The following is a 27,293-nucleotide window of genomic DNA, read 5'->3' as shown; positions in this document are numbered from 1 at the left end:
GAACATCGTCATTCCTTACTGATTGAACGGGTTTGCGTTAATGAAATGACCGTGCTTCTTTGCATGAGCTTCCTAATCTTCTTGCAATGCCCTACTCACCTGTGTTCTTCAACATAAAAGAGCATAGCAAGGCGCGTATAGATTTTGGTGACAGGTCCACTTTGGGAAAGAAACTACGTTGATAAGGTCAAGATATGTGAGACGCAACAGTAAGCGTGTTGGAACCGATGCTTGTATATGGGTATCTTAATTTGTCAACCCTAAAGGTGAGTTGAATTGATGGAGAAGATTATGTGAGTGTCGGTGGCACATTAAGACCGAGGAGGATCTGGAGGAGGGGCTTGATTGCTCGAGGCTTAGATGAAGATTGTAATACATGAATTAAACTACGAATAACTCTTTCAAAGTTTCACCGGTATTGAAAGATGATAGTCATATGTGCTTGTACTAATTTTGGTGATGGTCTAGAATACAATTTGACCTCCGTTAAACCTCCCGGTGAGCTTTGGTAGCATTTCTGAACGGCCTAGGCTTAAGTATAATTTTTTGCAACGACTCAATTCAGATGTGCAACAAAACGAGGATTGTACAATCTGGCACGTGAGCGGTGGGAATTGAGCCATTCACGATTATCAAATTCTGCCGATCACGTCTTCCTTATTAGTATTAGCGGGAATGTCGTGATCAATTTACGGAGTTGTGATTTCGATTCGATTTTGAAAGGTTGAACTGTCAGTAAATACTTATCTATGATCGTCACAGTATAGTTGCTGTGATGTTCTGCTTATTTGCTCAAGGAAGAATAACGTTCAAGAGTTTGAATATGATATATGAGCTGGCCGGGCTTCAGGAAAGGATGTACGAGCAACCTGATGGGGTAGTTGAGTTCCACTGCTGATGAGGGGCAGCTTCAATACACTCACTCATTTGCTACCGGGTAAATGATATGAAAATTCTGATACAAAGTTGAGTATGTTAAGGATGACACATGCCAGTGCATCTGTAATATTATACTGGTGTTCTTAGCAACACAATTTCCTTGATCTTTCTCTTTCATAGCAGTCGTCTTTCGAAAAATATTGCTCCTACGAATTGCGTTGATCATAGTAACCTTGGGTTTCACCAGAGCAGCTCCTTCAAGTGAATGTGTAAGTTAGAATCCATCAACTACTTCGGCTGCAGAATTGACTGGATGATCTCAGTGTTCTATATTGAAATCCAATATCACCATTTGCTGGAGCGACATCAATCAATGATGGAGTCACCATTGATTTGGCTAAGCTTAATGATATATCGGTGGATAAAAATGTTAGAATCGCACATGTTGGCGCAGGATTGAAGTGGGGACAGATTTATGAGTATCTGAGACTAAGGGTATGATGGTCTCTGGTGGTAGAGCATCTCTGGTTGGAATCGGCGGGTCAGTTGTTGGAGGTAAGTTGCCTTCAGAGCAAAGTATAAACCGTAGAGATAACTTACATGGATTTGATTGTAGGTGGTTACTCATGGTTTACGCCCCAGAAAGGTTTTGTGGCGGATACTGTTAATAGCTTCGAGCTTGTGGTTGGTAATGGTTCGGTTATCAACGTGAATGCCACTTCGAATTCAGATCTTTTTGTCGGATTGAAAGGAGGAGGTAACAATTTCGGTATCGTAACTCGCTATGACCTGGAGTCATTCCCTTTCGAAAAGTTATGGAGAGGAATCATGATCTATCCAATCAGCACAGCGAATGCCCAAACCAAATTTTTTTACCAATTTCACCAATCATATATTGGATGATCAAAAGTTCACCGATGCAGCTTATGCTACGGTTGATGAGATCAATGCGGTGGCGGGGAATCTTGGAGTTACAAATCCTTTCATCTATCTAAATTATGCAGGACAAAGGCAAAATCCATTGGCGGGATATGGTGAGGGGAATATTGAGAAGATGAGAGCCCTGAGTAGGAAGTATGATCGTCAAGGGACTTTCCAAAAATTGGTTAAAGGGGGATTTAAGATTTCGGGTATGGAAATTGTTATGGACTAGGAAGTTGGTGCTTTAGAAAATGCATGGACGGAAGAGTCGATTTTGCTGTACTAACTTCTGACCTTTGATTCTCATCTCCATAAAACCTTTTTCCCGCCGTTTTCTGCCGTTGAGTGAGTCATGATCATCTGCTCCTATCGGCGACACTGCATCCGTTTACTCCGCAGCCGGTGTAATTAACAAAGCCAAGGTACTTTGATATGGTCGGCGACATTGCATAATGTATACTCAACGGCTAGTACAATAAGCGTTGTGGTTGCATGGAATCTTTATAATATGCACCCCAGTCTTTGGATCCTCATATCACTACAAAACAACAATAACGATTTTAGCCGCCATGATGAATGAGAATTATATGTAACTAAAAAGGAACGGAGCCAAATAATCCGACGACTTTGACGAATTTTTCTTCGAAAATCACCTTAACCGGAATCAAACCGATTGATTTAGGGGACCTTTCTAACATTTCTCATGAGTTCACGTGGTTATCTTTTGGTATATCGTTGTCTTTGTATGTATCTATACCTTATTTTCCGACTCATTACTTACTTCAAAGCTCTATTGAACGCCATGTCGGCGAAGTATCTTTGGAAGTCAATGGTATGGTAGTAGCTTACTACGCTTATCTACTACCTCTAGTTCTTCTCGGGGACCTCGCTAAGCCTTAGCAAGTTGAAGATTCGAACCAGTAAGGCGGCTTGGTATAAATGCACGATCGTTAATTTGCCCCACCTTTACCATTTCTTCAATCCCCAATTCCCAGGAAAGTATTCAGTGGCTCGAGTGGTACTCGATTACCCCACCAAATGCTTCGCGCCTACACTGTTCCCACAGGAATCGGGGACCTGCAGATCAATGTTGGAATAGAACTGTTGCCTGACTTCATATATAGTTCTTAATGTTATAAGGTTCGTATTCTCCGATCGGCGAATTCTCCATAGTAAGTTTTATACTAAGGTCGCTTCGTATTTCGGACGTTTCCTAGTGTTGCGATATCGTACAGTATCACCGTGTCAGAGCTGGAATACTTTGGCTTATGTTGTCAGACAGGCTGAATAATACCTAGCTAAGTTTGGAATTTTAAGTTTTGTATTACACACAATTGACTGTGCAATCATTAGTATCGGAAGGGTAAATATGGAATATAAAAGCTGTGCACCCTACGTTGGAGAAAGATCCCAATGTGCTTCAAACACAGGGTCAAATCAAACTCATTGGCAAAAATCGAAGTCTCACAACATTGTTTCAAACATTCCTCTGAGTCAGTTTAATAATCAATTCCGAGATACGAACCCTTTTACTTCTCCATTAGATTCTCCTCGACTTCCAAATTTTCAAGATCGACAAGATTTCGAAGAACTAAGTTCCATCAAGACTCCGAACAATCATTCAACTAAGATTCGGGGACTTCAGAATTCAACACTTGAGAATCGTGAGTCACTCGGAATCAGCATACCTCTCCAAAGGCACTTGGAAAAATTCGAGCTTCAGTCGAATCACACTATGACAGACACGACCAGCAGCACACTTTCACAAGCTTCAGGAAAGGCTGAACAAGATTACGATATGGAACATCGTACTCAATTCATGACCGATGTTGAACTCTCGGCTGTTGATGATACTCATCTAAACAATACTACCGTTCGGAATTTTATATGGAAGGATGTGACGGTTACTGTGAAGGACAATAAAACGAAAAAATCAAAAGCAATTCTAGATGGTGTTAGTGGTATTGTTGAAGCTGGTCAGTAATTATATTTGGAATGGTTAGGTCAGAGGAATGGTAGATTACTAATGTATTTGTAGGAGAGATATGTGCTTTGATGGGACCAAGTGGCTGTGGAAAAACTACTCTCTTGAATGTTTTGGCTCATAGAAATGCAGCTGCGAAAGCGGTTGTAACTGGAAAGACACTGGTAAATGGATCAAGTCCGTCTAAAAGTGTTTTTCGAAATATGAGTTCATATGTTGAGCAAGAGGATGCTCTCATAGGCTCTCTGACAGTGCAAGAAACATTGAATTTTGCCGCCCGTCTTGCTCATAAAAAGTATAGTTGCTAAGTTTTGGTTTATGTTTTTACGGACTAACTCTCCTCTAGTTCATTGACGAAAAGTGAGCGAATGAGAAGGATCAGAGGCTTGATAAATTCATTCGGTCTTCGTAATCAGGCACATACCATTATTGGAACACCAATTCAGAAAGGTATTAGTGGTGGTCAAAAACGACGAGTAAGTGTTGCCAGTCAACTCATCACTGGTCCCAAGATTCTTTTCTTGGATGAACCTACGTCTGGGTTGGATTCTGCTGCAAGTTGGGAAGTGATGTCTTTTGTTAAAGAGGTCGCAAAACAAAACAATGTTAGTTATTGCCACTATTATTAAGGATTTACATTGATTTGATTATTTAGTTGATTGTTATAGCAAGTATTCACCAACCTTCCACCTCTACTTTCCAATTATTCGATAAGTTGCTATTATTATCCGGAGGAAAGTCGCATTACTTTGGTCCTGTCTCAAAAGTCAATCAACATTTCGAATCCATAGGATATCCAATTCCACTTCACATGAATGCTTCGGAATACCTTCTTGATCTCATGAATACAGACTTTGCAGTCGATCAATCACAATCACAAGCAAGACTACTACAGATTTATCAATCTTGGCTGGTTTCGTCGATCTTTCGACAAATGCATGATAAAATTCAACTTATACTGCAACATGTCAAGCCTTTACCCGTGGCCAATTCCTCGCGTGGTGGATTTTTCAATATATTGATGACATTGGTACACAGGGCATTCATCAAGAGTTACCGAGATGTGGTCGCATATGGTATTCGTATTGCGATGTATATGGGGCTTGCTATTATGATGGGTACGGTCTGGTTACGTCTTAAAACAGATCAAAGTGAAATTCAACCTTTCATTAATGCTATCGTGAGTACTATGTTTCTTCAGGGGATACATTTTATGACTAACGAATTCCAGTTCTTTGGCTCAGCTTTCATGTCTTTTATGGCTGTTGCTTATGTTCCATCGTTTCTCGAAGATCGTTCTACATTTATCAAAGAACGAGCAAATGGTCTTTATGGTCCTACAGCATTCATGCTCTCGAACTTTATTATTGGCTTACCTTATCTATGTATGTTCATAATTGTATTTTCTGAAGCTCAACTAACATTATATTCAGTTTTGATATCATTTCTTTTTTCGGTAACAACATATTTCCTCAACAATTTCCGACCTACGGCTCCTGCCTTCTTCACATGGATAATGTGGCTGTTTCTTGATCTTCTCGCTGCCGAATCACTTGTCGTTCTTATATCCTCTTTATTCCCTTCATTTGTGATATCTCTTGCTCTTACTGCTTTTGCAAATGGACTGTGGATGAGTGTCGGTGGTTTCTTGGTACCTCCACAAATTCTCAACGTGTTTTGGAGATATGTATTTCATTACATTGATTATCAGGTATGTTCTCTATTCTATAATCTCTAATCTCTAATCTCTTATCGAGATACTTTGTACCACTCGTGGTCATGATACAACAGTAATGCTAATGCATACCAATAGACGTACGTTTTCCAAGGAATGATGGTCAATGAGTTTTCAGAAAGAGACTATACTTGCGGATCTTCCTGCCAATGCATGTATATCACCGATCTCGCACCTCAATGTAAAATTAGTGGTAAAGGAGTTTTAGATCAATAGTAAGTCCCTCTCCTTCCTTCATAATCTAGATTTCCATTAGAATTTTACTAACGAAGCACAGTGGATACAAGACTGGCAAGACTGGTGAATGGGTAGGTATTTTACTTGCAATTATTTTTGTATATAGGATTTTAGGCCTGGGTGCTATGTATTTTAGACGATAAAATCATTATTTAGTGAGTGGATGGACAAGAATGGAAAGACTTTGGGATTTGGAGATGTAAAAGTAGCTTGGATGTTACTTGATTGGGAACGAGGTACCAGAACGCGGCACGGGTGGTGGCAGCTTTGGGAAGTGTGGTGATCAGATGTCATGCGGACACAGTGTTGTACATTGATAAGTGTGAGGGATTGTTTATATGTTTTATCCTTGAGGTTTCGAGTATTGTTTTGTTTGGTACCATTTTGCTGTGTATATATTTCTGGACTCTGGATGGTATATGAAGCAAGACTGTATATATTTCTCCTCTCTTATAAAAAATTCTTTCAATTCATTAAATCAAATAGTGATATTGTAGCATTGCAAAGTAGGCTACCTAAATTCAAAGGCATGACCTGAGACGCTTGACCAGTGATCATTGAACATGATCTCGCTTTCACCAATCTTGTAACTTACTACATACCTACATATTGTAGTATAATCGTCATGCATCTCTTCATATACACATTCATCATCACTCACCCATCTATCCACGAACATTCAGCCAGACGTTACAGTACGCTCGAGCCTTCAGCACATCATCTTATCTCTTCACCCGTCTCTCACCAAGCAAGCCATCTCCTCATCACCTCACCCCACGGTATCACCACATCCATTCATTCATTCATATATACCGGGTATATGTCCCCAAAATATTAGTCTATACATAATATATATCTAAACACAGCATATAGGAACTTTATCCGGATTCAGCCGGCTCGAGTATATGTTACACAAGTCATACGAGTGATACAGGTCGAGTACGGAGTGACAGAGTATTTCGTTCTGACTCTCGTTTTTGACTGCGCCTATAGGGTTGTACTGTTGATTTGTTTTCTTCCGGAGGTGTACGGAAGGGATGGGAAAGGTTTTTGTGTTATGAACGGGGTAGATATCGTAGCAGGTATGAGAAAGATTTGATGGTTTGTGATGAATGAAGATACTGTAGGTTCAATGTGAATGATGAGACGATGAGACGATGGACGATAAAGATGCTGGTGACGTTTCTGATAGCTGTTGAGGATTTTGATCACACAACTCTTTGTAAATCTGCACGTACTCACTCACCTTTTGGTAAGAGGATGGTTGAAAAGATGTCTGAATTTAGACACCTCAAGGGTGAAAAATCACATGCGTATCTAAGTACATGCTTCATGCCGTACAACGCCAAATCATACGACTCTCAACCGCCCGACTTAATCCCAGTCTGTGATTTGTACGATTCCAGTCCAGGTACGTATTTACTCTCGAGGCACTCATGTTGTGTTTACTACGCACATTACATATACATGAGATTGTGTTAAGATGGATTTACATATAATCTATGTTGTGTCAATTCGTGCACTTCATGGCTTGATGGCGAGTTGAATTCTGGATCTACACTACATGCATACGTGAATGTATTTACGTAGATCAATACCACTCATGGATTTGTGTTCATGATGTGCCGTGATTACATAAATATGTGCATACTTAACGATCTTCGATATTCACGGTAGGTAAGCACGGGATGAATGTGATATCACTTTCGCTTACATTTTACCGTCAACGTTGCGAGTACCTTGCCAATGTCTGAAGTTGGAACTTGGAGTCCAATATCCTAGTTAGTCGAAACGTTGTATAACATATTGGCACTGCTGACATACATATATTCTGGTAGTATTATAGAGTCGTAGTATTTATGAAATAGACGTGATACATTTGGAAGTCTGGGCATGGCGGCTATGACGGTAATTTTTGATTAATCTTGTGATCAGGAAATCTAATCTTGGGATTGGCAGTGCTTAAGATCGTCGGGTTGCAGGCATATTTACCCAATATATGTAAGTATGGACATGGAATTTACAGCCGGTGGCATTCTCTAAAAGTGTTCTTGTGAGCACAACATGTGCTGTTTCGAAATGTTTCAGGATTCAACCGGAAAGTGAGATTATGGGACATTTGGTTCAGTTTGAACTTTCATACGTACTCATACTTTAAGGTACATACTTGTTCTAGACTTTGACATCGCCTAGCTTCTTGACTACATTTTCGAAAAATCTCATTCCGAGTTTTGAGGCAACTCTTTCATCACCCATCTCATCTTCTCCATCGTCTATCCCCAGCTCTTTACCACCAACTATACATCTCTCTACGACCTCTTCCACTATTTCACCCATTTCACCTCCTATTTTCGATAGCATTTCCTCACCCATGAGAATTTCTTGTACATTCTTTGCTCTCTTTGAAGATCGTCCACTGATCTCAGTCATGATCTCGGTTATTGATTTCCAGAAACACAATTCAACTAATACCACACCAAAACTATATATATCGAAGCTTTTTCGGTAGCCTGTAAATAATATCAGTATAATTGACCATTAGATTTCTGGAAAGACAACTCACTTTCTCTTGGACCAAATCCAATATTTTGAGTACTTGGATGTCTATACATATTGTGCTCTTCGCCATCTCCTGGTATCTCTGTCGTTTCATCCTTTCTAGCTGGTCGAGCAAAATCAAAGCCACTCAAATATACTTGATCCCAGTTCACAATTTGACGTTTACCATCATTTGATGTAACTGGGAAAAATACTATGTTATGCGATCGAAACCCTTTGTGAAGCCAATTCACGGAATGTAGATATAATAAACAATTAGATAGGGCATGAGCTAATTTTATACGATCAGTGATTCGAGGTTTGGGGTAGTTTGAGAATAATTGGATGAGAGAGGTAGGGGAGGTCTTAATTGATTGTGGCTTCCGAAAGACAATTCCAATACGTGCCTCGGGAAGTTCATCTTCTTCGGAGTCGGAAGAGAGAGAAGTAGGCTCGGAGGTAAGGTTATCGAAATATCCAAGACAATGAGGAACTCGGAAAGCTTCTGGTTTCGGCTCGTGATGAAGGAGTGCAGCAAGTTTCTGAACGCGGTCTACTATGAGGGGGGATGGAGAGGTAGCACCAGGACTGCAATCATACTCTTTCCATTCAATCCATACTGGTTCTTCAATACCATCGTGGGAATATGTAGCCTCGCATCTAATGGCATCTCCATCTATCGAGTCCTCTTCAGGAGCAAGTTGGATGCTAGACTTAGCAATTTCGAGACTCGTCCTTTCATCGTTTGGTCTTCCCAGCGAAAGAGCATTTCCAGTCGCCTCATCCCATGTTAAACTTCCGGTCGTGGGATTAATTGATTCATTGAATGCCTTGAATTTGGCAAGCTGGGACAAGAGCTTTAAGCCCGAATTGTTGTCGTCCGCATAATCATGAGGAATCGATGGCGTGTGATATGTTCGAGCATCCAGCTTGATATTCAGGGCCATTACCAATTGGCATAGAGAAGAAAGATCTTTGTGGAGTTGTAATACACCTCGGTTTGTATCTTGAGTCGTCCGATGAATCTCGGTTTGCAAACGGGTATCAAGGATATCCGTCATGTTGTCGTTGAGAGTGGAGAAACGTTGAAGAAGAATCTCAAATGCTTCCTTGTCGAAGGCTGTCCACCAGAGACGCCGTGCACCCTCAGTGATTTGTTCCGTGGTATTAGTCTTGAGGGATTTCATAGCTTTCATTATGAATTTCCTTCTCGATTCGGACAATGGTACATGAGCACTTGAGGCATCTTTAGCTGGATCATCGATAGAATTCTCATCTGATACGAAGTCAGGGATAACCTTGAGGTGCTTATTCTTTCTCTGGGCATTCTCGAATTCCTTGAACAAGCATTGGATCTGAACAAGAAGGTCTAGGATGGTGGTTCGATGGATGACAAATGTATTGGATTCGCGAATTTTTTGATCATTTTGATTATCAAGGTCTAGCAGACCGGAAGTTTCACTCCATGCAAATAATCTTTGCTGTTCCATCCGCAGTCTCAAATTGTAGTATTTTGACTCTTCAGGGACATTCTTTGCTGTGATAATGAATTGAATCCCTGACAATAATGATATCAATATCCAATAAATTGATTCTAAAGATCAAGGGAATCATATACCTTGAATGCATCCTGTAAACACTTGACCAGCCAAGGATGCTACACTGAGAGCTATACCTACAGCACTGATTGGATCCATATTTCAAAAGAAGTGAAATGGTGTGTCGGGAAATTTGATTGTACTACCGAGGCATGCGAGTCAAAACAAATCACGGCACGGCTGGCCTAGAATATGGAACCGATTGAACCAAAAGGGCCGGTCGTCTAATAACGGCAAGTATGAACGAGTTGCGGTGGAAGCTCTTCCATCAAGACACGATGCTGCTGAATTGTTTCCTGCACAGATATTTGCTGGGCAAAGAAAACCTGGCAAAAGAAAAACTGGGGTAGGTCCGCGGATCCGCAGATGGCGCTCGAATAATTATTATTGCTTACAATCTTTCTTCGATGTTGTATGTGAAACTGAAGCTTTTCAGAAACTATATTGAAGGAAACACACAGCCTCAATGAAGAAAAAAACCCCAATGACAAAACGATCGACTAGTGACTGCAACGCCGTTGAGTGTAATTCAGATAGACATTATCCCATCGTATCATAAAATGATCAAGATTCATCTACCGGCGAGCCAGCCTCATTGTGGCCATGCTCATAATATACCTTACCCAATCGCTTTTGATATTATTCTCCACAACTATGCAGGTGTCAAAAGGCAGATTTTGCATCACAGATTCACAGCCCTCTCCTATCTCTGATGGTGTGCTGAAAAAAATGGCAGATGGCGGGAAGTTTCCCATGTGAGATAATCTTAACCTTTTGTATGCAGATTGAATGCAAGGAAAATGCAGAGCTGAGGAAATTTTCTAGCAATCGCGGATAATGAAGGGGAAATCCGAATCAATCGATGTAAAAAGAAACAAGGTCACGTGCATGGTGAATTAAACCACTCTCGGGACTCAGCTCCAATAGGATCTCTTTGCTTCTTGTGCTCCAAAGTAAATGAAAGGAGATACGCATCAACTACGCATCAAATACGCATCAACTACGCATACCTACGCATTCAACAACTGTATGTCAGATAGATAATCGATTGAACGGATGGACCACTCCGCATGCATTTAATAACAACTTGTTCGCACCAGAAGTGGTAGTCCCCATCGTTATATTGAGGCTGTCCGTCCGTTTTCTCAACATCTTCCAACATAAGTTCACAACATTTTTTCATTCTCGTGGCTTCCTCCATCCTTTATAAAGATTTGACCTGGACCCAGTTGAACACAAACGACATCGCTGTCAGCATATCATTGACGTGTTTGTACTAAACTTATCAAACCTTCTTGTACTCAATCTATTCGGGCTCATCGGGGACCTCGCTAGGTACCACAATTACTACGGTAGTCAGCATATTCTATCCAATATCGTAGTACAAGGATAGAATATCCATCAATCATTCGACGTTTTGTACCAGGGTTGCAGTATTGACTTTCCAATGCAGCAGACCTCTACTTCTGTGCCTCATATGTTTTGGTCGGCGAGCAATTCATCCACATCCACATCAAATCTGACCACTAGAGCTATGGATTCCATATCTCCCATCCAAACGCCTTCGACGAGTAATGCTTCATCACTATCACCAACTTCCGATCATGTGCCTGAGAAACAAGGCGAAAGACAGTTAGCAGTCGTTCCGGACCATCAAAAGGACCGGATTACAGTCCCGTCAGCATGCGTCGCTTGTCGCTCCAAGCACCTCAAATGCGATGGCTTTAGTCCATGTTCTAGATGCTCTACTAATGAATATGAATGTGTCTACGTGAGAAGTCGTCGAGGCTTTAAGGGTCCAAGACGTAATGGGGCTCAAAACAAGACGGCGGCATCGACGTCAACTCAACCAAACAATTCCAGAGCTTGTCCATTAGTTCGACCAGGGACATCATCTACAACCATCAATACCACCGGTAATTCGGCCAACATTCCTAGTGGATTAGCTACACCTCCCGACAATAGACTACAGACGCTACCGTTCGGTCCGGCAAATCCTCCGTCTTATGTCATTAATAGAGATCAAACGGTTTTAGACGTCAATAAACCTCAATATAACGGATTAGACCTTCGACAGAAATGTATAGAAGCATTTTATTATCATTTTTGGCCCGCACATCCATTTCTTCTCCCAAGAGATAATCTTCTTAGATTGCTCAAGGAGAAAAAACAACTGGAGCATTTAGAAGCTGCTATGAGATATGTGGGTTCATTCTTCATAGATCAAGCACCCACTACGGCACTATGTCTAGAAGCTGAACGAGCAATTTATCGTCCAGATTGTCCCAAGGATGCATTCAAGGTTCAGGCAATGCTTATTCTTTGCATTGGACTTGATGGTTATACATATCAAGAGAAGGCCTTGGAAGTCCTTACCGATGCTCAAGAGTTGGCATTACAATTGGGAATGAACAAAAGAGATTTTGCTTCTATGCATGGAAATGGCTGGTCTAGTTTGGAAGAGAGTTGGCGTCGTACTTGGTGGGAAATGTTTGTGGTTGATGGAATGATTGCTGGCGTTCACCAAAAAAGTTTCTTTCCTATGAAGGACATACCCGCAGAAGTTGGACTTCCATGTGAAGAGAGCGAATATATTAATGGAGTAAGTCTTCCCTAATTGATACCCGAGAATTTCCCGTCATGCCTACCTTTCACAATCACCATACTAACAAAAACCAGAATATTCCATCCCCTCATTTCCTTACAGATTTTGACGATGAGGATTTTGAGCATCGTGATTACAGCTACTCATCTTTCACATATCGTATCTCCGCGATCCGAAACTTAGGTCGACTATTGACGGGAAAGATGATTAATCCACATCCTGACAGTTCCGCCGTCGATCGTCTTGATGCGTATCTTGTCAACTTTCGTTTACATCTACCAGATAACAAGAGACAACTCGTCAGTGGTGATGGCAAGCTTGATGAGATGCTATTCCAAGCAAACATGATTACAGAAGCGTATGTTTTCCACTTATCTATCTTCCGTCAAACCCTCTTACTCTTTAACCTTTTACCGCTTTCATTTCCACAACAACACCTCGATTTTATCCACATAAACTAACCCTCATTCTCCTAGCGCGACTATTGTCCTCCACCGTGAGCTCTCGGAATTAGATAGTAGCATCACTACTCCCATAACTTCCTGTGCTCCTCACCACCCTATTATGCCCGGTTCAAACTACAACATTCACGCCTCCAAAACTATTACTGCCGCCCAATCAATCTCCAAACTCATTACTCTCCCCGTTCCCTTAATCCGTCACACGCATTTCTTCACCTGCGTTGTAACTCTTGCCTCTGTAGTCCATCTCTCTTGTTGGTCTGTTCTCTACCCTACTCTCAATGATGACGATTTGAAACAACAATTGAAATTGAACACTGGGGCTTTGAAAACTTTGTGGCAAGTCTGGCCTAGTGCTGGACGAGCATTTGGCCAGGTTAAAGGAGTAGCGAGTGAGATTTGGCAGAGGAAAAAGGAGGTTGTTGAGAGAGGATGGTGGGGTGAGGCTGGTGAGGAGGGCTTTATTAGGAATATGCAAGAGGAACAGGGATATTTGGAGGAATTGCAATTACTTGATGCTCCTGTACATCCGGGATTTTAGATGTTGTCTGTAAGGTTCTTTGGCTTCCTTGCATTTTCTGCTCTATCCCCTTTTTCCTTTTCCGAGGCTTTTCTTCGGAGGGTTTATTTGGCGAACTTTTCATTTTATGGATGGATCTTCCTATTACTTTATATCCTCCTCGATTTGGGTTTGGTTGACTGTTAGTTCCTACTATCCAGTGTGACTTGACCAGATACTTTTTCTTCTCTTACTTTGCATTTGATGTTTCGACGCATGGACAGAAGGAAAGAAAAGCTCAACCCAATGGAGGGTAAAAGACGAGATATTGACAGGGGGATTTATTGACAGGACGAGATGAGATGAGACGAGAAGATTGAGTAGAGATGAAAATAACGGCCTATTTATTTGAATTTAAATTTCGACATTATTGAATGCGGGAGGAAGGAAAGCTGGAGTTATATATTTTTTCCTTCTGTCATTTCTTTGGCTTGGATATGGAATTGACAATGGGAATGGATTTGAATGATGGATCGACCGGATTTGATAATGTGGTTGATAATATGAATGGATACTGGACATCATGTTTACTTCTACCCTTGATCTTCTTTTGATCTTGGAATGAATTATCGCTAGGGAGATTTGAGTAATAATTTTACAAGGGAAATAGTTTGCTTGAGAATAGGAATTATATTTTATCTAGTATTTATTGATTGCTTGCTTGTTTGCGTACCCCAGGGATATGGCCATGTGATATGTGACATCGCAATAGAAATCAATATCGACGACTTCATGCCACCCACCTTTAACCTCTTCGCTCTACCCACCTTAGATTAAATCTTGGAGAGAGATATCTATTATCATGAGATATATTGTAAACATGCATAAAGTAATAGACCAGGAAGGATTTCTGAACAACCCTTCTGTATTGATCCATGCTAAGATCACCGGAAAAATGCCTCTAAGCATATAAAAATCCAACCAGAACTCCTATCCGAACTCCAGCCAGACTCCAAATGAGGTATACAAAACCCAATCTCCATGACTTCACCACCTAACTCTTCAAAGCTTGTAACCTTCCTCTCATCTGATTCAACATAGCCTCGGCATCCTCGTCTTCCTCTTCCGCAGCAACTTCCTCTTGTACAGGCGCTGCCGGCAAATTTGGCGTCGCTCCCACCTTAGACATTCTATCCTGTAATATCTCTCCAAGTACCTTATCAACTTCTTCCTCCGCCTCTTCATCCTCCTCTTCCAACTGATCAGGCATCATATCCCCAACCATCTCCTCAATAATTCCCGCCTTTACCAATTCCTGACTCAGTTCCCTCATCGTCCCCATCAACTCCGGTAATCGCACCAAACTGTTAACATCCTTCATGATGCCCACACTCGCCTTAATACTGCCCTCGATTTTCCTCACCGCAAACGCTTCATTAACTTGCATATTCACACTCTGCAATTGGGCTTTCGAGGTGACGAGTCTGCGGGAGGTATTTCGAGTGCGGATTAATTCGCGCGCGAAAATGCGGGTTTCTTGGGCGGCTTGTTTGGCTTGAGAGGGATTGCGTTGGGCGCGTTTGTTGGCGGCGATGATTAGGTTGCGGGTTTTGTTTTCGACGGCTTTGAGGGCCGCGATGTCTCGGTCGAGTTTGCGAGTGTTTTGGCGGATAAGATTGTTACATTTGCGGACCTGAGGGATGATTAGATGAGGGGAGATGGATGGATTAGAGGAAAATGGGAATGGGTATGTATGGTATTGATATGGCACGGTATGGTATGGGGAATACACGCACTTGAACTTGAGGATCAGGTTTGAAGAATACGGCTCTTATGGATTCCATGATGGGTGTTTTGAATACGATTTACTCCCAGAATAGATTGGAGGTCTGTAGCCGTGTTACTGAGGAGAGAAATTGAAGGTCAAAGACGGCCTTTTTGATAATTTGATCGTATTCGATTGAATCGTTCTAATCTGAGTCGAAGGTTCAAATTATTGTAGGTCCCTAGTAATAAGTGTGATAAGTGGAAGTGTGCCGATAAGTGATGGTGATTGATACGATGTAGTTTGATACATGTCTATGGTATAGTACAGTATTAGTTTGGGGTTTAGGTCCAAGCTCAATCAGATGTCTGCGGTTAGTGACGTTGCCTTTTCACGCTTTTCTACTTTTCTACAGGAGCCGCAACTACAACGTGGGGTTAAGTTCTCATTAATAATTAACAAGAAGGGAGAAGAGAAAAACTTCATTTATCTTATTTGATTAATTATTTACACACTTAATTAAGAAATTTCACAAGTCAGCAAAATAAGACATATATCTTTAGAAGAGCTGTAATAGGAAATTAATTACATCATGTATTGTAAATGTACCGTAAATCAAAGAACGCTTTCACTCTACCTACCACTCACTTACCATTCCAATTGTACTTTCCCCAATGTTCTCGCAGGTTCCATACATCTAGCTGGCTCCAGCCTCGTTTGTCTGCACACAGCAAGAAGTAACAAATAGAAAGTTCGCCAATCCTTTCTTTACACTCCTCTCAATAATTTCTCTCTTCTACAACAACAACAATACCAACTCTGTACAAACCTTTTGCTTGATACCCCAATTCAATTTTCGCATCAACAACATCTTCTAGTTCATTTTTCATACAAAAAGACTTTCAATCACAATGGCTGAATCAACACCTGAAGGTAAGCTTTGTTAGCTCTTTTCTTCCTTACCAGTGTTGCGATAGAGAAGTCACAGAGCTTCTCTACTGTCACAACCCAGTACTCAGTTCTTTCTTGTTACTTTAGCTTTTGCTTGGAGTTTGTGCCATTTCAAATGAATACCAGTCTTTGGTGGTTTATGTGGCTAGCTATGTTTTGAGGTCAATCAGTTGCATCCCACATTTACCTTTTCAATGAGGGGTACTGCAGGCTGAAGCCTCAAAATTCATAAGCAAGAGCCAGTAACTGCTCAGAGCTATAATTCTTTCATACCACCCATACACAGAGATATACATACATATGTATACTCGATATCTGAACATATCACTAATCAATGAAAAATAGTTCTCTGGGCTCAAAGATCCAGCAAGACCGAAGCCGAAAAGAATTTCATCTACTTAACCATCAGCGTTCCCGATGTCAAGGAACCAAAGATCGATCTCAAGTCCCAATCTCTTACATACTCCGGCTACTCCGAGTCTCTCAAGCGTGCATATGCAGTTACCTTGGAATTCTACGAAGAGATCGATGAGAGTGCTTCTAAGTATAACCATACCCAGAAGAACACTCAATTTGTCTTGAGAAAGAAGGAGTTGAAGGAGGAGTTCTGGCCTAGATTATTGAAGGATTCCAAGAAGGTTCATTACTTGAAGACCGATTTCGATAAGTGGGTTGATGAGGATGAGCAAGATGAGGCTCCTGAAGAGGATTTGAGCCAGATGGGTGGCATGGGTAAGTCTTTTTTTGCATTCGGTTGAATATAAGGCTGGACAATAAACTAATAGATGATTCTTTAGGTGGAATGCCAGGAATGGGAGACATGATGGGAGGAGCCGGTGGAGATTTCGGCGGTATTGATTTCTCGAAACTCGGAGGAGCTGGCATGCCAGGAATGGGTGGAATGGGCGATGATGATGAGGGTGAAGATGATGAGGATGACGACGAAATGCCAGCACTTGAAGGAGAGGAGGAAGCTTCTGAAGCGCCAGCTGCTAAGATCACCGAGGTCGCTTAGATGATTCCCTTTATGACAAATGACTCCCCACATTCATTTCATTCAACTTCATTTCAAGAAAGCAGAGATACTATATTAGGAGTTCTCAGATGATACGAAAGGACTTATATGGATATCTTTTGCTCAATTCATCAGAGTTATTTGGTGAGAGTTAGGGTACACACATATTTGATTCTTTGGTTCTTTTTTGGGATGGCATTTTATCGAATTGCGGAATGGATGCAAACTGAAGGAAAGAATGGATGAATATGAAATAAAAGTAACGACTTATCTTTTCTTGATTGAAATCGTGTGTGAAGTGAAGTGAAGGGAAGTGAAGTGAAGAGATGATTGTGGATTTGTAACCTTACTCGGAGTGACTACCCAATACTATAGGTTCCTATGAAGACCTGTCCTATAAATTGTTGTCTATGTTAATTACATTTGCATCTATATTTTTACTACATGATTGCCTAGGTATATGATGTACTTTGATTATTGATAAATGGGAGCTGCACGTCTAGTTCTTTGTTATAAGAGGGGGAAGATAGAGGGATAGTGATTAGAGAAACAAGGAGGTAAGGTGGAGGGGAAGGTGGAGGGGAAGGAGCTTATAAGCCTTTGAGGATAGATTGTGCGGAATTGACAATTGGGAATCGGAGGTGGAGGTGTAGGTGTGAGGGGAGATGGGTTGAGATGAGATAATGGTTTAAGGATGTGGTATGGAGAGTAGATGCCATGCTCGAGATACCATGCTTCAGATGAATCAACGAGATGAGAGATGAGAAATGAGAATAAATCATTTAGAGATAGATACTTTTATTTACATTTTGTGTGTATATGGAATGAATGGACAAATGATAGAGTATGGATATACGCACTTGGATATGTATAGAGTGGGTAATAGCTAGATATGTATGTATACATGTGTGTATACTCGAGTAATGCATATTCAATGAGGTGAGATGATACACTCATTCATGCTTCTTTGTAGGATGGTGTTGGGTTTTCGGTTGTCGGTTGTCTATGGGGTGGTTTGGGTTATGTGGATGTTTTACCTACCAGGTAGGTAGGTAGGTAGGTAGATAAGTAGATATCTGAGGTACGGGGAGGGGGATGTAAGAATACAAGTGTAAATAGATTCAGGAATGGCCATTTGTAATATTTATTATCCAGTTTATTCCTATGTACCCTCTTTATGTATTTATATACTCCTATTGGTACTCTCGTATATTCGTCTGATACTGATACTCGTTTTAAATACTCCTTATCCGTATCATTAATATGCAGAACCGTTAGGTATCTAGGTATTAAATCCCAATCCCAGTTTCCAACGCCCTGCATGCATATTTCAAATGCTGAATCTTCATTTGTTGTACTTCTACAACTCTTCTTTCCATACAATGCACAACACGGAAATATTATCTCTTGCAGATGACACCCTACCTCGACCTCCTCTCCGTATCTCTCACCGTCCAAGTAACCCCCTCATCCCTCACCCACGCACCCTCCAAATCTTCTCGAGATGATCCCGGACTGTCGATTTCTCTATCCTCTCCCCTTGCTTCCTTATTGTATTCCTGTTCTTCCAAGAGCACCTCATAACCCTGCTGCGCGGGTCTTCTATCAAACCAATACTGCAACCTCGTTCCCTCCCAAAGTCTTTGCCAACCATTTCCCCCACTAACTCCCGTCGCATACGCCCTGTCGATTTTCTGCAAGCTGCGGTAGAAAAGCGAAAAAGCAAATGCACTATAAGCGAGCCCACCTAAAAGATCGATCCGCCAATGGTGACGCAAATACATTGTCGAAAACCATTGCCATAATACGTAGAAACCGAGTATGAAAGTTCCTTTTCTGGAATAACGCCCTACGAAGAAGAAACAGCAGCAGCTGAATGCCCCGTGTAAGGAAGGAAATGCGCCGAAAACTAAGGGAGAGGCTTTGAATGCATTGGCGTAGATGTGGGTTCCAAGGACTTTGTCGACGCGCACGAGGCCAGCGGCAGAACCGGGCATGCTGTAGTTTCCAGGTGGGAGAGGATAACCGTATTGATCGCCATACCAAGGAGCGGCTGAGGGAAAGGATAGATGGGTCATTATTCCTAGACAGTTTTGAATACCGAAAGACCAGGCGAACATAGACACGACTCCAGGGGGTGCAAATAGCCAAAGCCAAAATGCGGCGAGGAAGGGAGATACGAAGTGAATAACACCATACGATAGCCAAGCGAAAACATCAAGGGGCTCGGAGAGGTCATGGGAGAGTGCGTAGAGGATATTGAGGAGAAGAGGAGGTAGCCCAGCGATTATCGATATCTTCTTTCGTGTGAGTGTATACATCCAAAGTATTCCAATTACCGAACAGGTAAATTGGGATGCAAGACCGAACATTGAAAATCCAAAAACTCTTCTATCCAATGTTTCGAGGTAATTAACATCAATTAATGGCCGGATTGAGGAATCGATTCGCCATGCTTTGGAAATCGAATTAGTATGGAAAGGTATCGATTGAGGGTAAATCTGGATTTACCATTTTTGAAAGTAGTTATCCATATAAGAATAAAAGTCATGTTGATTAAAATATGTCTAAGTAAACCAAAAAATGAATGTCTACACACATGTTAGTATTTTTCCAACAAGATCATACTGAAAAGTAGAGGTTTTCCCGGAATTTCATTCACCTACCTATTGAGTAGAGTTCTGTATATGTGAAGGAAAAAACGCCCAACGGCGTCCAAGACACCCGCCATGATTAATAGCAAGCAGGTATCAAAAATGAAGATGTATAGAGAATGAAAAAGGAAGATAGGGATTGAAATGAAGATGAAAAAGAAATGCAATTAAGGAAGTACTTTAGACCGCGGCCATAGAGCCCTAAGGAAAGTTAGCAAAGACTAGGATATAGTAGCGTTTATGACGTCCACAATTATGTCAAAATATAGATTAGGCTGATTCTAAAATAATGCTTAAACCAAATCAACGAAATGCATGGCATTGATGGCAATGCTGCCCATTGGATCAATTTCCATAAGATATCAACCCCCTTCAAACCATTCAATGTACCTACCTACATGTTCGTTTTCCAAGATTCCCTGTTGTGACTTATTTGGGCTGTGCTTGTGTACATCCGATGAAGTGAGTGGGCACAGGGTTTGAATGGTCATGCTACTAAAGTAAGTACATACATACTTTATAGGAACTATACCTAGTCCATGGCGTTTTCCCAACGCTCTTACATATGATAAGTGATTACTCGTGTGCCTTTCAACTTGAAAGGGGGAGGGAAATGGTACCGAGTACATACATTATGATAACATAACATAACATAGTGGGCAAAGTGTAAGGAGTATGGAATACCGGTATATCAGGTACAACGCATGTTCCACGACCCCGATGGAAAAGTTAAATAAAGGAATTAAAGGTACAAGTAATAAGCGTCCCATTTTGAGGGGTCCAAATTAGCCCGTGTTGATAGTATCGGTGTGTACGTCGTATAGGGAAATAATATGAGTGGGAACCCAAGGAGATTGCCAGTTATGCTTCCTCGGGAATCCGGAGCACTGAACATTGTCCGCCCCATCATTGGTTCGAGATTGGGTGGTTGGGATAGAGTTGGTTAGGTAATCAAATGGTAAAATGGGGGAACTTCTTGTCCGAGAGTTTGTCTGATTGACTCGTGAGTCGTGAGTCGTGAATCAAAGGAGGAAGAGATTATGGAAGAGGAGTGAGTGAACATGTAGCTGGATTGAACCGGATACGCGTATGTATACAGGACTTGGATCGGGCAATTGATTCGCCTTCAATTCCCGATTCGTCTATGAATACTACCTTATCCCATTGCTATGATTGACCATTTCCATATTGACCATTCCAGTCCTGGCCATTAGGTATGGTATCCCAAGAATCTATAGTTTCATCTCGCAGTGCATGCATAAACTGCTGCGGAATTGAAGCAGCTCGTAGGTTTTGTCAGTACCTAGGTAGGCATGTCGAATTGAAGCAGTACAAGGATCAGATGGATGGCCTGCTCGTTATACATCATGAATTGATATCGGATTCGGACTCGCGTTCTCGTACCGAGTTCTCTCCCGTTTTTGAAGTATGTATCTAGTAGCTAGCAACCTGGAAGTGGCACTGTCTGGACTCTATAGGACTGTCTGTACCTAGTAGGTAGCGACTGGGTAGGCTGTGGGATGTAGCAGATCTTGACCTTGATATAAAGTTTTAAGTACAAAGTAACCTTAGTGTAGCCGAGCCCATATTTAGAAGGTTGTCGCGTGCTTGAGATCTTCTTGCCTTACCTCGAGCTCACCTAGGTAGGTGATCATCATGAAAAGGCGAGTGAGGTTCGAAACGGAAAAAAGTCAACACAATAGCAATCAGAGTAACAACAATAGCAGTGACAATCATTTAACAACCATTTAACAACAATAACAATAACAATAACAATCATGATAAGCCGTTCAAGATCTGGTGACATTTTGGTTGCAGATTCACAGCCTTGTCGTGGCTGACGCCTTCCCGCTTAATAGCCTATAGAGTAAAATCTTCACGTTCACTCACATACGGTAACCTCAAAGACCCTGGGAATATATCACGTCGCCACTCCAAAGAAATCCACCAATTGCTATACAACATTCATCACCCTCAATCTCTCTAATCATGGCAACAGCACAACCAGGTCAGAGCAAATATGTAACACTCGTATCTTGCGATGGATTTGAGTATGTCGTTTTAAGAGAAGCTGCCTGTACCAGTGTTGCGATTAAGAAGATGTTGGATCCATCCAGTTCGTTGGCCCTTCCTTGAACAAATCTAACTTTGCCCATCGTTAGTTATTATTGCACTTGAACCAATACTTATTTCATTCATGTACAGGTGGTTGGGAAGAGTCTCAGACAGGAGTTTGCCGTTTCTCAGAGATCAGGTATGCCTAACTTTTTTCTTCTATTATCCAAGTCCACATACAATACGAATCCCCAACTTCTCGATAAACACAAACACAAACACAAACACGACAATATTCTGAATCCTTTATATCACCCAGCAAAGAATAAAAAGGCGTCGGTGATGATAGAAGCTATTTCGATACAGACCCTCTATTCCACTTTGGGATTGCCGCGGACTGAATGCTCGTTTTTTACACTTGATCTGAGACCCGCTTTTAAGCCTACTTAAATTTCTGCTAGAATTTTTTCTCTTCCACCCCAAGAGCTTTGCTTCCCTCCTCATCCATCTACCATCAACCATCTAAAACTTAGATGGACGGCATTATATGATTAGCCTGCCTTCAATGGCAACTTCATCTGGTCTAACATGGCATTGCTATAAATACTATCCATACACTAACTACAACTTCGAATAGTGGTGTCGTCCTTGAGAGGGTCGCCGAATACTTCTACTACAACTACAAGTATCGCAACTCGGAGAATGTGCCAGACATGGAAATTCCTGCAGAGTTGTGTCTAGAGTTATTGATGGCAGCCGATTACCTGGACAGTTAGTATTCGATTACTCTCGGCCTCGTCGACCTTTACTAACACTTATCCTTTCAGCATGATACGGCTCCTCTCAAATCGGTCTGATGGCCACGATGGCTTTTGCGAATACTCGGGATGAGGAAACATAAATATGGGAATATGGAGTTGATAAGAAATGAATTGCTCGACCTACTATCTTTTCATGAATACTTTTGAATATGTGTGTCTTCGTGCACCCCATTTGAGCATATGCGGTTTTCCCTAATACACCCTGGGTTCACACGTCTATAGATGATGGCAGATCAAGTCTTTACTTCCTCACATAACTCCTACCTCCTCTTTTTCCAAAGGAACGTAGGTTTAGATGATGGAAACAAATGCATTCCCATTTTGCATATTTTATTCGGGGTCACCATGTATTTCATTTTCTACTTCTCACTAGGTTGAGGAGTGGAGGATGTATAGCTTCTTTCAATCAAAATTAAAAATTCATTCTATTTTACCAAATGGCACTTTACACGGCAGATCTTTTGACATGTGATTCGATTGATTGACTTCATTTTCTTTCCATGTTGCATTACCTACCTACTTAGGGACTATCAAGAAAGTACCTAGGTAGACATCGTTCGACTTAATGTTACATCTGGGAAATTAATCACCCTAGGAAATAATGCTGTCGAGCCGTTTCACTTCATGATTATCCTCACCCACCATCCTCACCATCTGGAAGTTCAGACGAAGTAAATGTCACCACCTCCTTCGCTTCAGATCAAGACACCACGGATGTGTCATTAGGCGAAGTCCTCCGTGTTTCACAAAATCACAGGTAAGAGTAACCGCCCTCTCGTCTGATGTCGCATTGTGTTCATCTCTATAAGTTGAGATGATTCCGGCGAGACTTGTACTGTAAGCTTCATATTTTTATTCATTTTCTGAGCGCTGGTCGACTTTGAATTTGTAGATTCGAATTTTAATTTTCATTTCGTAATTCTTGCTGTTTTGCTGATTTAGTTGGGTGCTTATTACATACATTCTACAACATATTACCTTCTACAGTCATGAAGACATCAGCTATTGTACTTCTCGCCATTCTCGGCATGACATCTGCTTCCGTCCTCAGCACTACGAACGTCGCCACCGTTCTCGCCGGCGTAACAGCTCCATCCTCTCTCACCATACCGGCCGATGCTATGGCAGCTATCGCTAAGCTTGGCACTGGCGGTGCAAATGCAGCTTCATTGACGGCTGCCGAAACTGCTGCCATCAGCGCTTGTACAGATGCTGGCCGAGCGAACAACACAGCTTCAAAGGCCAACCTCAATGATGGAACTGGAAGTGCTGGAGCTATTGCTTTGTATGTTTGAATTTTCGCATCATCCTTCTGGATGATTTGAGGAGGAGTTGTGAAAAACATGATTCTAACGTCAGCATAGTGTAACGAATAAAGTCACGACTCACGCGTGCGAAACTGCAGGTCAACAAATAGCACTGGTTACTTCAGGGACGGCGGCAAGTGATACAGACGTTAATCTTTTGATATCAAATGTGGGAGTTCTGAATGTAAACACTAAGGCTGCGGGGATTACTTCGAAGCGTGCGGTGGCGTTTACGAGTTAAAGGTTTTTTTTGCAGGAATTACGATAATAAACACTATTTCCTATCTCGAGCTTTAAAGATCAAATTTAAAAACGTTTTATGAGTATCATTTATCTATTCTTTCGTGCTTCATCTATTTAATTTCGAAGATCTTACAATTGGCATCAGTCGCCAGGACTTTTTGCCGAGATCGGGAAACCCCACTTCTCGAGCGCCGGCGGGGTATCAAGAACGTGCCGGCAACTCAAGAAGATAAGAAATGTAATTCATTGCTATCGATTAATGACCAAGTACTTCTAATCACTGATATACCAGATCCTTTTAACTTCTCTTCTCTCTCCTATTATTTTCTTTCCTGAAATACTCTTTAGAATCTGAAATAAACAACTACTATTCTTTTGCCTCTTGCCACAACAATGGGCGAAATACAACATCTAGTAACAGACCAACACTACAAGGAAATAGCCACAATTGCCCAAAAACGTCGAGCTGATGCTTTACCTGAAGAATATCTTCTCTCTGGAGAAGTCTTAAAGAACCTTCCACGAAATGTTACCGAGGTTCCAAGATCGTCTGGTCATTTCACCTCTGAGGAATTAGAAGTTATTGAAGCAAGTGCGGAAGATATACTTCATAAAATAAGAGAGAGGATATGGACATCGGTAGAAGTTATCAAGGCATTTTCTAAAGCTGCTGTTGTTGCTCATCAATTGGTTGGTTATCTCATACATCCGAAAACAAACAAAGACGCCAATTGACCATGATCACAGACAAATTGTTTAACGGAAATTCTCATTCCTGAAGCTATCAAACGGGCCGAATTTTTGGATGATTATCTCGCCAAAAATGGTGATGTAATAGGTCCACTCCATGGTCTTCCAATATCTCTCAAAGATTGCTTCATAACACCACCCCATCCATCTTCTATTGGTATGGCATGTTATGCCAATGTTCCCACCAATCCAGAAGATGAAACTGTTTTGGTGTCTCTCTTAGCAAAACTTGGAGCCGTTTTTTATGTAAAGACTGCAGTACCGGTTGCAATGATGATGATGGAGACAATTTCGAATGTATGGGGTGAAACGAATGGTGCATATCATACAGGCACCACTTCAGGAGGAAGTTCGGGAGGTGAAGGTGTACTTTTGGCGATGAGAGGTAGTCCGTTGGGAATCGGAACGGATATTGGAGGGAGTATTCGGATTCCAAGTGCTTTTAACGGTCTTTTTGGATTGAAACCTACGTATGTACACATGATATCTCTTCGCAAAGACAGAAAATATTGACAATACATCAACAGTTTCGGAAGATTTCCCATCTATGGTACTAAATCAGGTATATCGGGACAAGATTTCATCTACTCAAATAATGGCCCCATGTCCAAATCCCTCTCATCCCTTCAACTATACTGTAAAGCCGTTCTATCCACCTCTCTTTCACCCTGGCTATACGATCCCAAATGTCTCCCCATTCCCTGGCGAGAAAACACCATCCAACCTCCCGGCCGCAAACTCCGCGTTGGAATCATCTCCGACAACGACGGTGAAATCAGTGTTCATCCACCTATTGCCCGCGGCTTGGCGCTCACCAAAAAAGCCCTCGAAGCAGCCGGCCACGAAGTATTCGAATGGGAACCATTAGATCACCCGGAAATGGCAAAAGAAATGAATAATTCCTTCTACACTCTCGGCGGTGCCGCAATCCTCGAACTGACGCGCAAACACGACGAGCCGGTCTTCGAAAGCATGAAAAACTACGAATTTGCCTATGATCAGGGCGAACATGGAACATTGGGACCGACAAAATTACGAGAAATGATCACGCGTAGAAATGCTTTTCAAAAAGCATATCTAGATCGATGGACTCGTACTGGAGCTGATGGGAAAGGAGTTATGGATGCGATTATCATGCCTGCGAGTCCTTGGACGGCTCCTAGACTGGGGATCACGCAGACGGAGATTTTTTGTGTGAATTATACGGGGGTGTGGAATTTGTTGGATTATCCGGCGTGTACGTTTCCGGTGACGTTTGCGGATAAGGAGGTGGATGGGAAGAGAGGGGGGGAGTGGAAGGGGTTGAATAGGAAAGATGAGTTGCTGCAGAGGGATTATGAGGAGGAGTTTTATCATGGGACGCCCGTGGTGTTGCAGTGTGTGGGGAGGAGGTTGGAGGATGAGAAGGTATTGGAGATGGTGGGGGTGATTGGTGAGGCGTTGAGAGGGCTTGAGGGATGAGGGAAGGGAAAGTTGTATGGGGATAGAGATAGTTAGATAAAAAATCTAGATTGGCTGAAGAATTAACGCCTTACATCTAAACCGAATTTACGTTTCCAAACTAGCTACTCAACGATGTTGCAAAAATTCATATGGAATTTCATCATCTTCATTAAATCCATGCCCGACTGAAGATACGAACATATAGATGGTGACCATCCATGGACATCACCAGTAAGCAGCTCAGCTCCTCTTTCCTCGCGAAAAAGATGATCATACACTGAACCACTACTACCTATGCAATCGTAGCAAAACAGGAAGACACACCAGCAACACCTAACAAATCTCTCAAACGCTACACGGGAAGAAATCACATAATTTGGAAACGGGAAAGAGTGTTTTGATTAGAACTTTATGTTCCTGATTTTTGGGGGGTTTTCTATTTTCTACTTTTTTTCTAATTCCTTTTCATCCTTTTTTGATTATTTATTTCATCTTTTTTTATTCAAACTATCCTTTTCCTATTTCTGAGGGGTATATTTTCCTTTTCCTTTTTTTGCTACTTCAGGATTCCCTTCTTTGCCTACTTTATGATTCCCTTCGCTAGGAAGGAGCGGAATCGTACTGTAGACACAAACTTCCAATGCTGAATCAAGCCATTCGGGAAACCTGTTTGACGAGCCACAATGCATTGTGTGATAGTTGACTCTGTCGCGGAGTGACGCTGAAAATTTTTAGGGATCGAATAGTTTCAATTGATGTTGTAAACTATGAAGAAAGAAGAGAGCGAAGCTATACAAAGAATCTGTATGTATACTCTCCTCCTTAGCCTCTA

General features: G+C 41.6%; 10 protein-coding genes across 10 annotated transcripts; 7 read left to right on the top strand and 3 right to left on the bottom strand.

Annotated features, from left to right (window-relative positions):
- Positions 1-1,379: 1,379 nt before the first annotated feature.
- Bfra_009979 (putative fad binding domain containing protein) lies at positions 1,380-2,032 on the top strand (the record flags this gene model as incomplete). Its single annotated transcript, XM_037340314.1, has 3 exons — positions 1,380-1,434; positions 1,496-1,636; positions 1,725-2,032. 3 exons carry the CDS (start codon positions 1,380-1,382, stop codon positions 2,030-2,032), a joined length of 504 nt encoding a protein of 167 aa, XP_037189537.1.
- A 1,503-nt stretch (positions 2,033-3,535) lies between these two features.
- On the top strand, positions 3,536-5,899 carry Bfra_009978sa (putative abc transporter protein; the record flags this gene model as incomplete). The annotated part of the gene is made up of 9 exons (XM_037340313.1): positions 3,536-3,776; positions 3,839-4,079; positions 4,131-4,389; positions 4,440-4,964; positions 5,016-5,169; positions 5,218-5,495; positions 5,598-5,734; positions 5,797-5,819; positions 5,871-5,899. 9 exons carry the CDS (start codon positions 3,536-3,538, stop codon positions 5,897-5,899), a joined length of 1,887 nt encoding a protein of 628 aa, XP_037189536.1.
- Positions 5,900-7,928: 2,029 nt separating this feature from the next.
- Bfra_009977 (uncharacterized protein) lies at positions 7,929-9,991 on the bottom strand (the record flags this gene model as incomplete). The annotated part of the gene is made up of 3 exons (XM_037340312.1): positions 7,929-8,266; positions 8,320-9,852; positions 9,913-9,991. The coding sequence occupies 3 exons, from the start codon at positions 9,989-9,991 to the stop codon at positions 7,929-7,931; spliced, it is 1,950 nt and encodes a 649-aa protein (XP_037189535.1).
- A 1,348-nt stretch (positions 9,992-11,339) lies between these two features.
- Bfra_009976 (putative c6 zinc finger domain-containing protein) lies at positions 11,340-13,499 on the top strand (the record flags this gene model as incomplete). The annotated part of the gene is made up of 3 exons (XM_037340311.1): positions 11,340-12,494; positions 12,572-12,855; positions 12,974-13,499. The coding sequence occupies 3 exons, from the start codon at positions 11,340-11,342 to the stop codon at positions 13,497-13,499; spliced, it is 1,965 nt and encodes a 654-aa protein (XP_037189534.1).
- Positions 13,500-14,511: 1,012 nt separating this feature from the next.
- On the bottom strand, positions 14,512-15,534 carry Bfra_009975 (putative snf7 family protein; the record flags this gene model as incomplete). The annotated part of the gene is made up of 3 exons (XM_037340310.1): positions 14,512-15,150; positions 15,254-15,287; positions 15,518-15,534. The coding sequence occupies 3 exons, from the start codon at positions 15,532-15,534 to the stop codon at positions 14,512-14,514; spliced, it is 690 nt and encodes a 229-aa protein (XP_037189533.1).
- A 441-nt stretch (positions 15,535-15,975) lies between these two features.
- Bfra_009974 (putative hsp90-binding co-chaperone protein) lies at positions 15,976-17,188 on the top strand (the record flags this gene model as incomplete). The annotated part of the gene is made up of 3 exons (XM_037340309.1): positions 15,976-16,155; positions 16,519-16,905; positions 16,971-17,188. The coding sequence occupies exons 1-3, from the start codon at positions 16,134-16,136 to the stop codon at positions 17,186-17,188; spliced, it is 627 nt and encodes a 208-aa protein (XP_037189532.1). The 5' UTR covers positions 15,976-16,133.
- A 1,421-nt stretch (positions 17,189-18,609) lies between these two features.
- Positions 18,610-19,919, bottom strand: Bfra_009973 (putative inositolphosphotransferase protein; the record flags this gene model as incomplete). The annotated part of the gene is made up of 3 exons (XM_037340308.1): positions 18,610-19,643; positions 19,700-19,779; positions 19,855-19,919. 3 exons carry the CDS (start codon positions 19,917-19,919, stop codon positions 18,610-18,612), a joined length of 1,179 nt encoding a protein of 392 aa, XP_037189531.1.
- Positions 19,920-21,831: 1,912 nt separating this feature from the next.
- On the top strand, positions 21,832-22,805 carry Bfra_009972 (putative transcriptional elongation regulator (elongin c) protein; the record flags this gene model as incomplete). Its single annotated transcript, XM_037340307.1, has 4 exons — positions 21,832-21,958; positions 22,048-22,096; positions 22,535-22,668; positions 22,725-22,805. 4 exons carry the CDS (start codon positions 21,832-21,834, stop codon positions 22,727-22,729), a joined length of 315 nt encoding a protein of 104 aa, XP_037189530.1. The 3' UTR covers positions 22,730-22,805.
- Positions 22,806-23,707: 902 nt separating this feature from the next.
- Positions 23,708-24,266, top strand: Bfra_009971 (uncharacterized protein; the record flags this gene model as incomplete). Its single annotated transcript, XM_037340306.1, has 2 exons — positions 23,708-24,003; positions 24,083-24,266. The coding sequence occupies 2 exons, from the start codon at positions 23,708-23,710 to the stop codon at positions 24,264-24,266; spliced, it is 480 nt and encodes a 159-aa protein (XP_037189529.1).
- Positions 24,267-24,661: 395 nt separating this feature from the next.
- Positions 24,662-26,479, top strand: Bfra_009970 (putative acetamidase protein; the record flags this gene model as incomplete). The annotated part of the gene is made up of 3 exons (XM_037340305.1): positions 24,662-24,958; positions 25,016-25,488; positions 25,546-26,479. The coding sequence occupies 3 exons, from the start codon at positions 24,662-24,664 to the stop codon at positions 26,477-26,479; spliced, it is 1,704 nt and encodes a 567-aa protein (XP_037189528.1).
- Positions 26,480-27,293: the final 814 nt, after the last annotated feature.

Source organism: Botrytis fragariae, assembly GCF_013461495.1.
Source record: "Botrytis fragariae strain BVB16 chromosome Unknown tig00000163, whole genome shotgun sequence".
In the NCBI taxonomy this organism is placed as follows: Eukaryota; Fungi; Ascomycota; class Leotiomycetes; order Helotiales; family Sclerotiniaceae; genus Botrytis; species Botrytis fragariae.
Note: the sequence above shows the minus strand (reverse complement) of the source record. Positions and strands in the feature narration are given on the sequence as shown.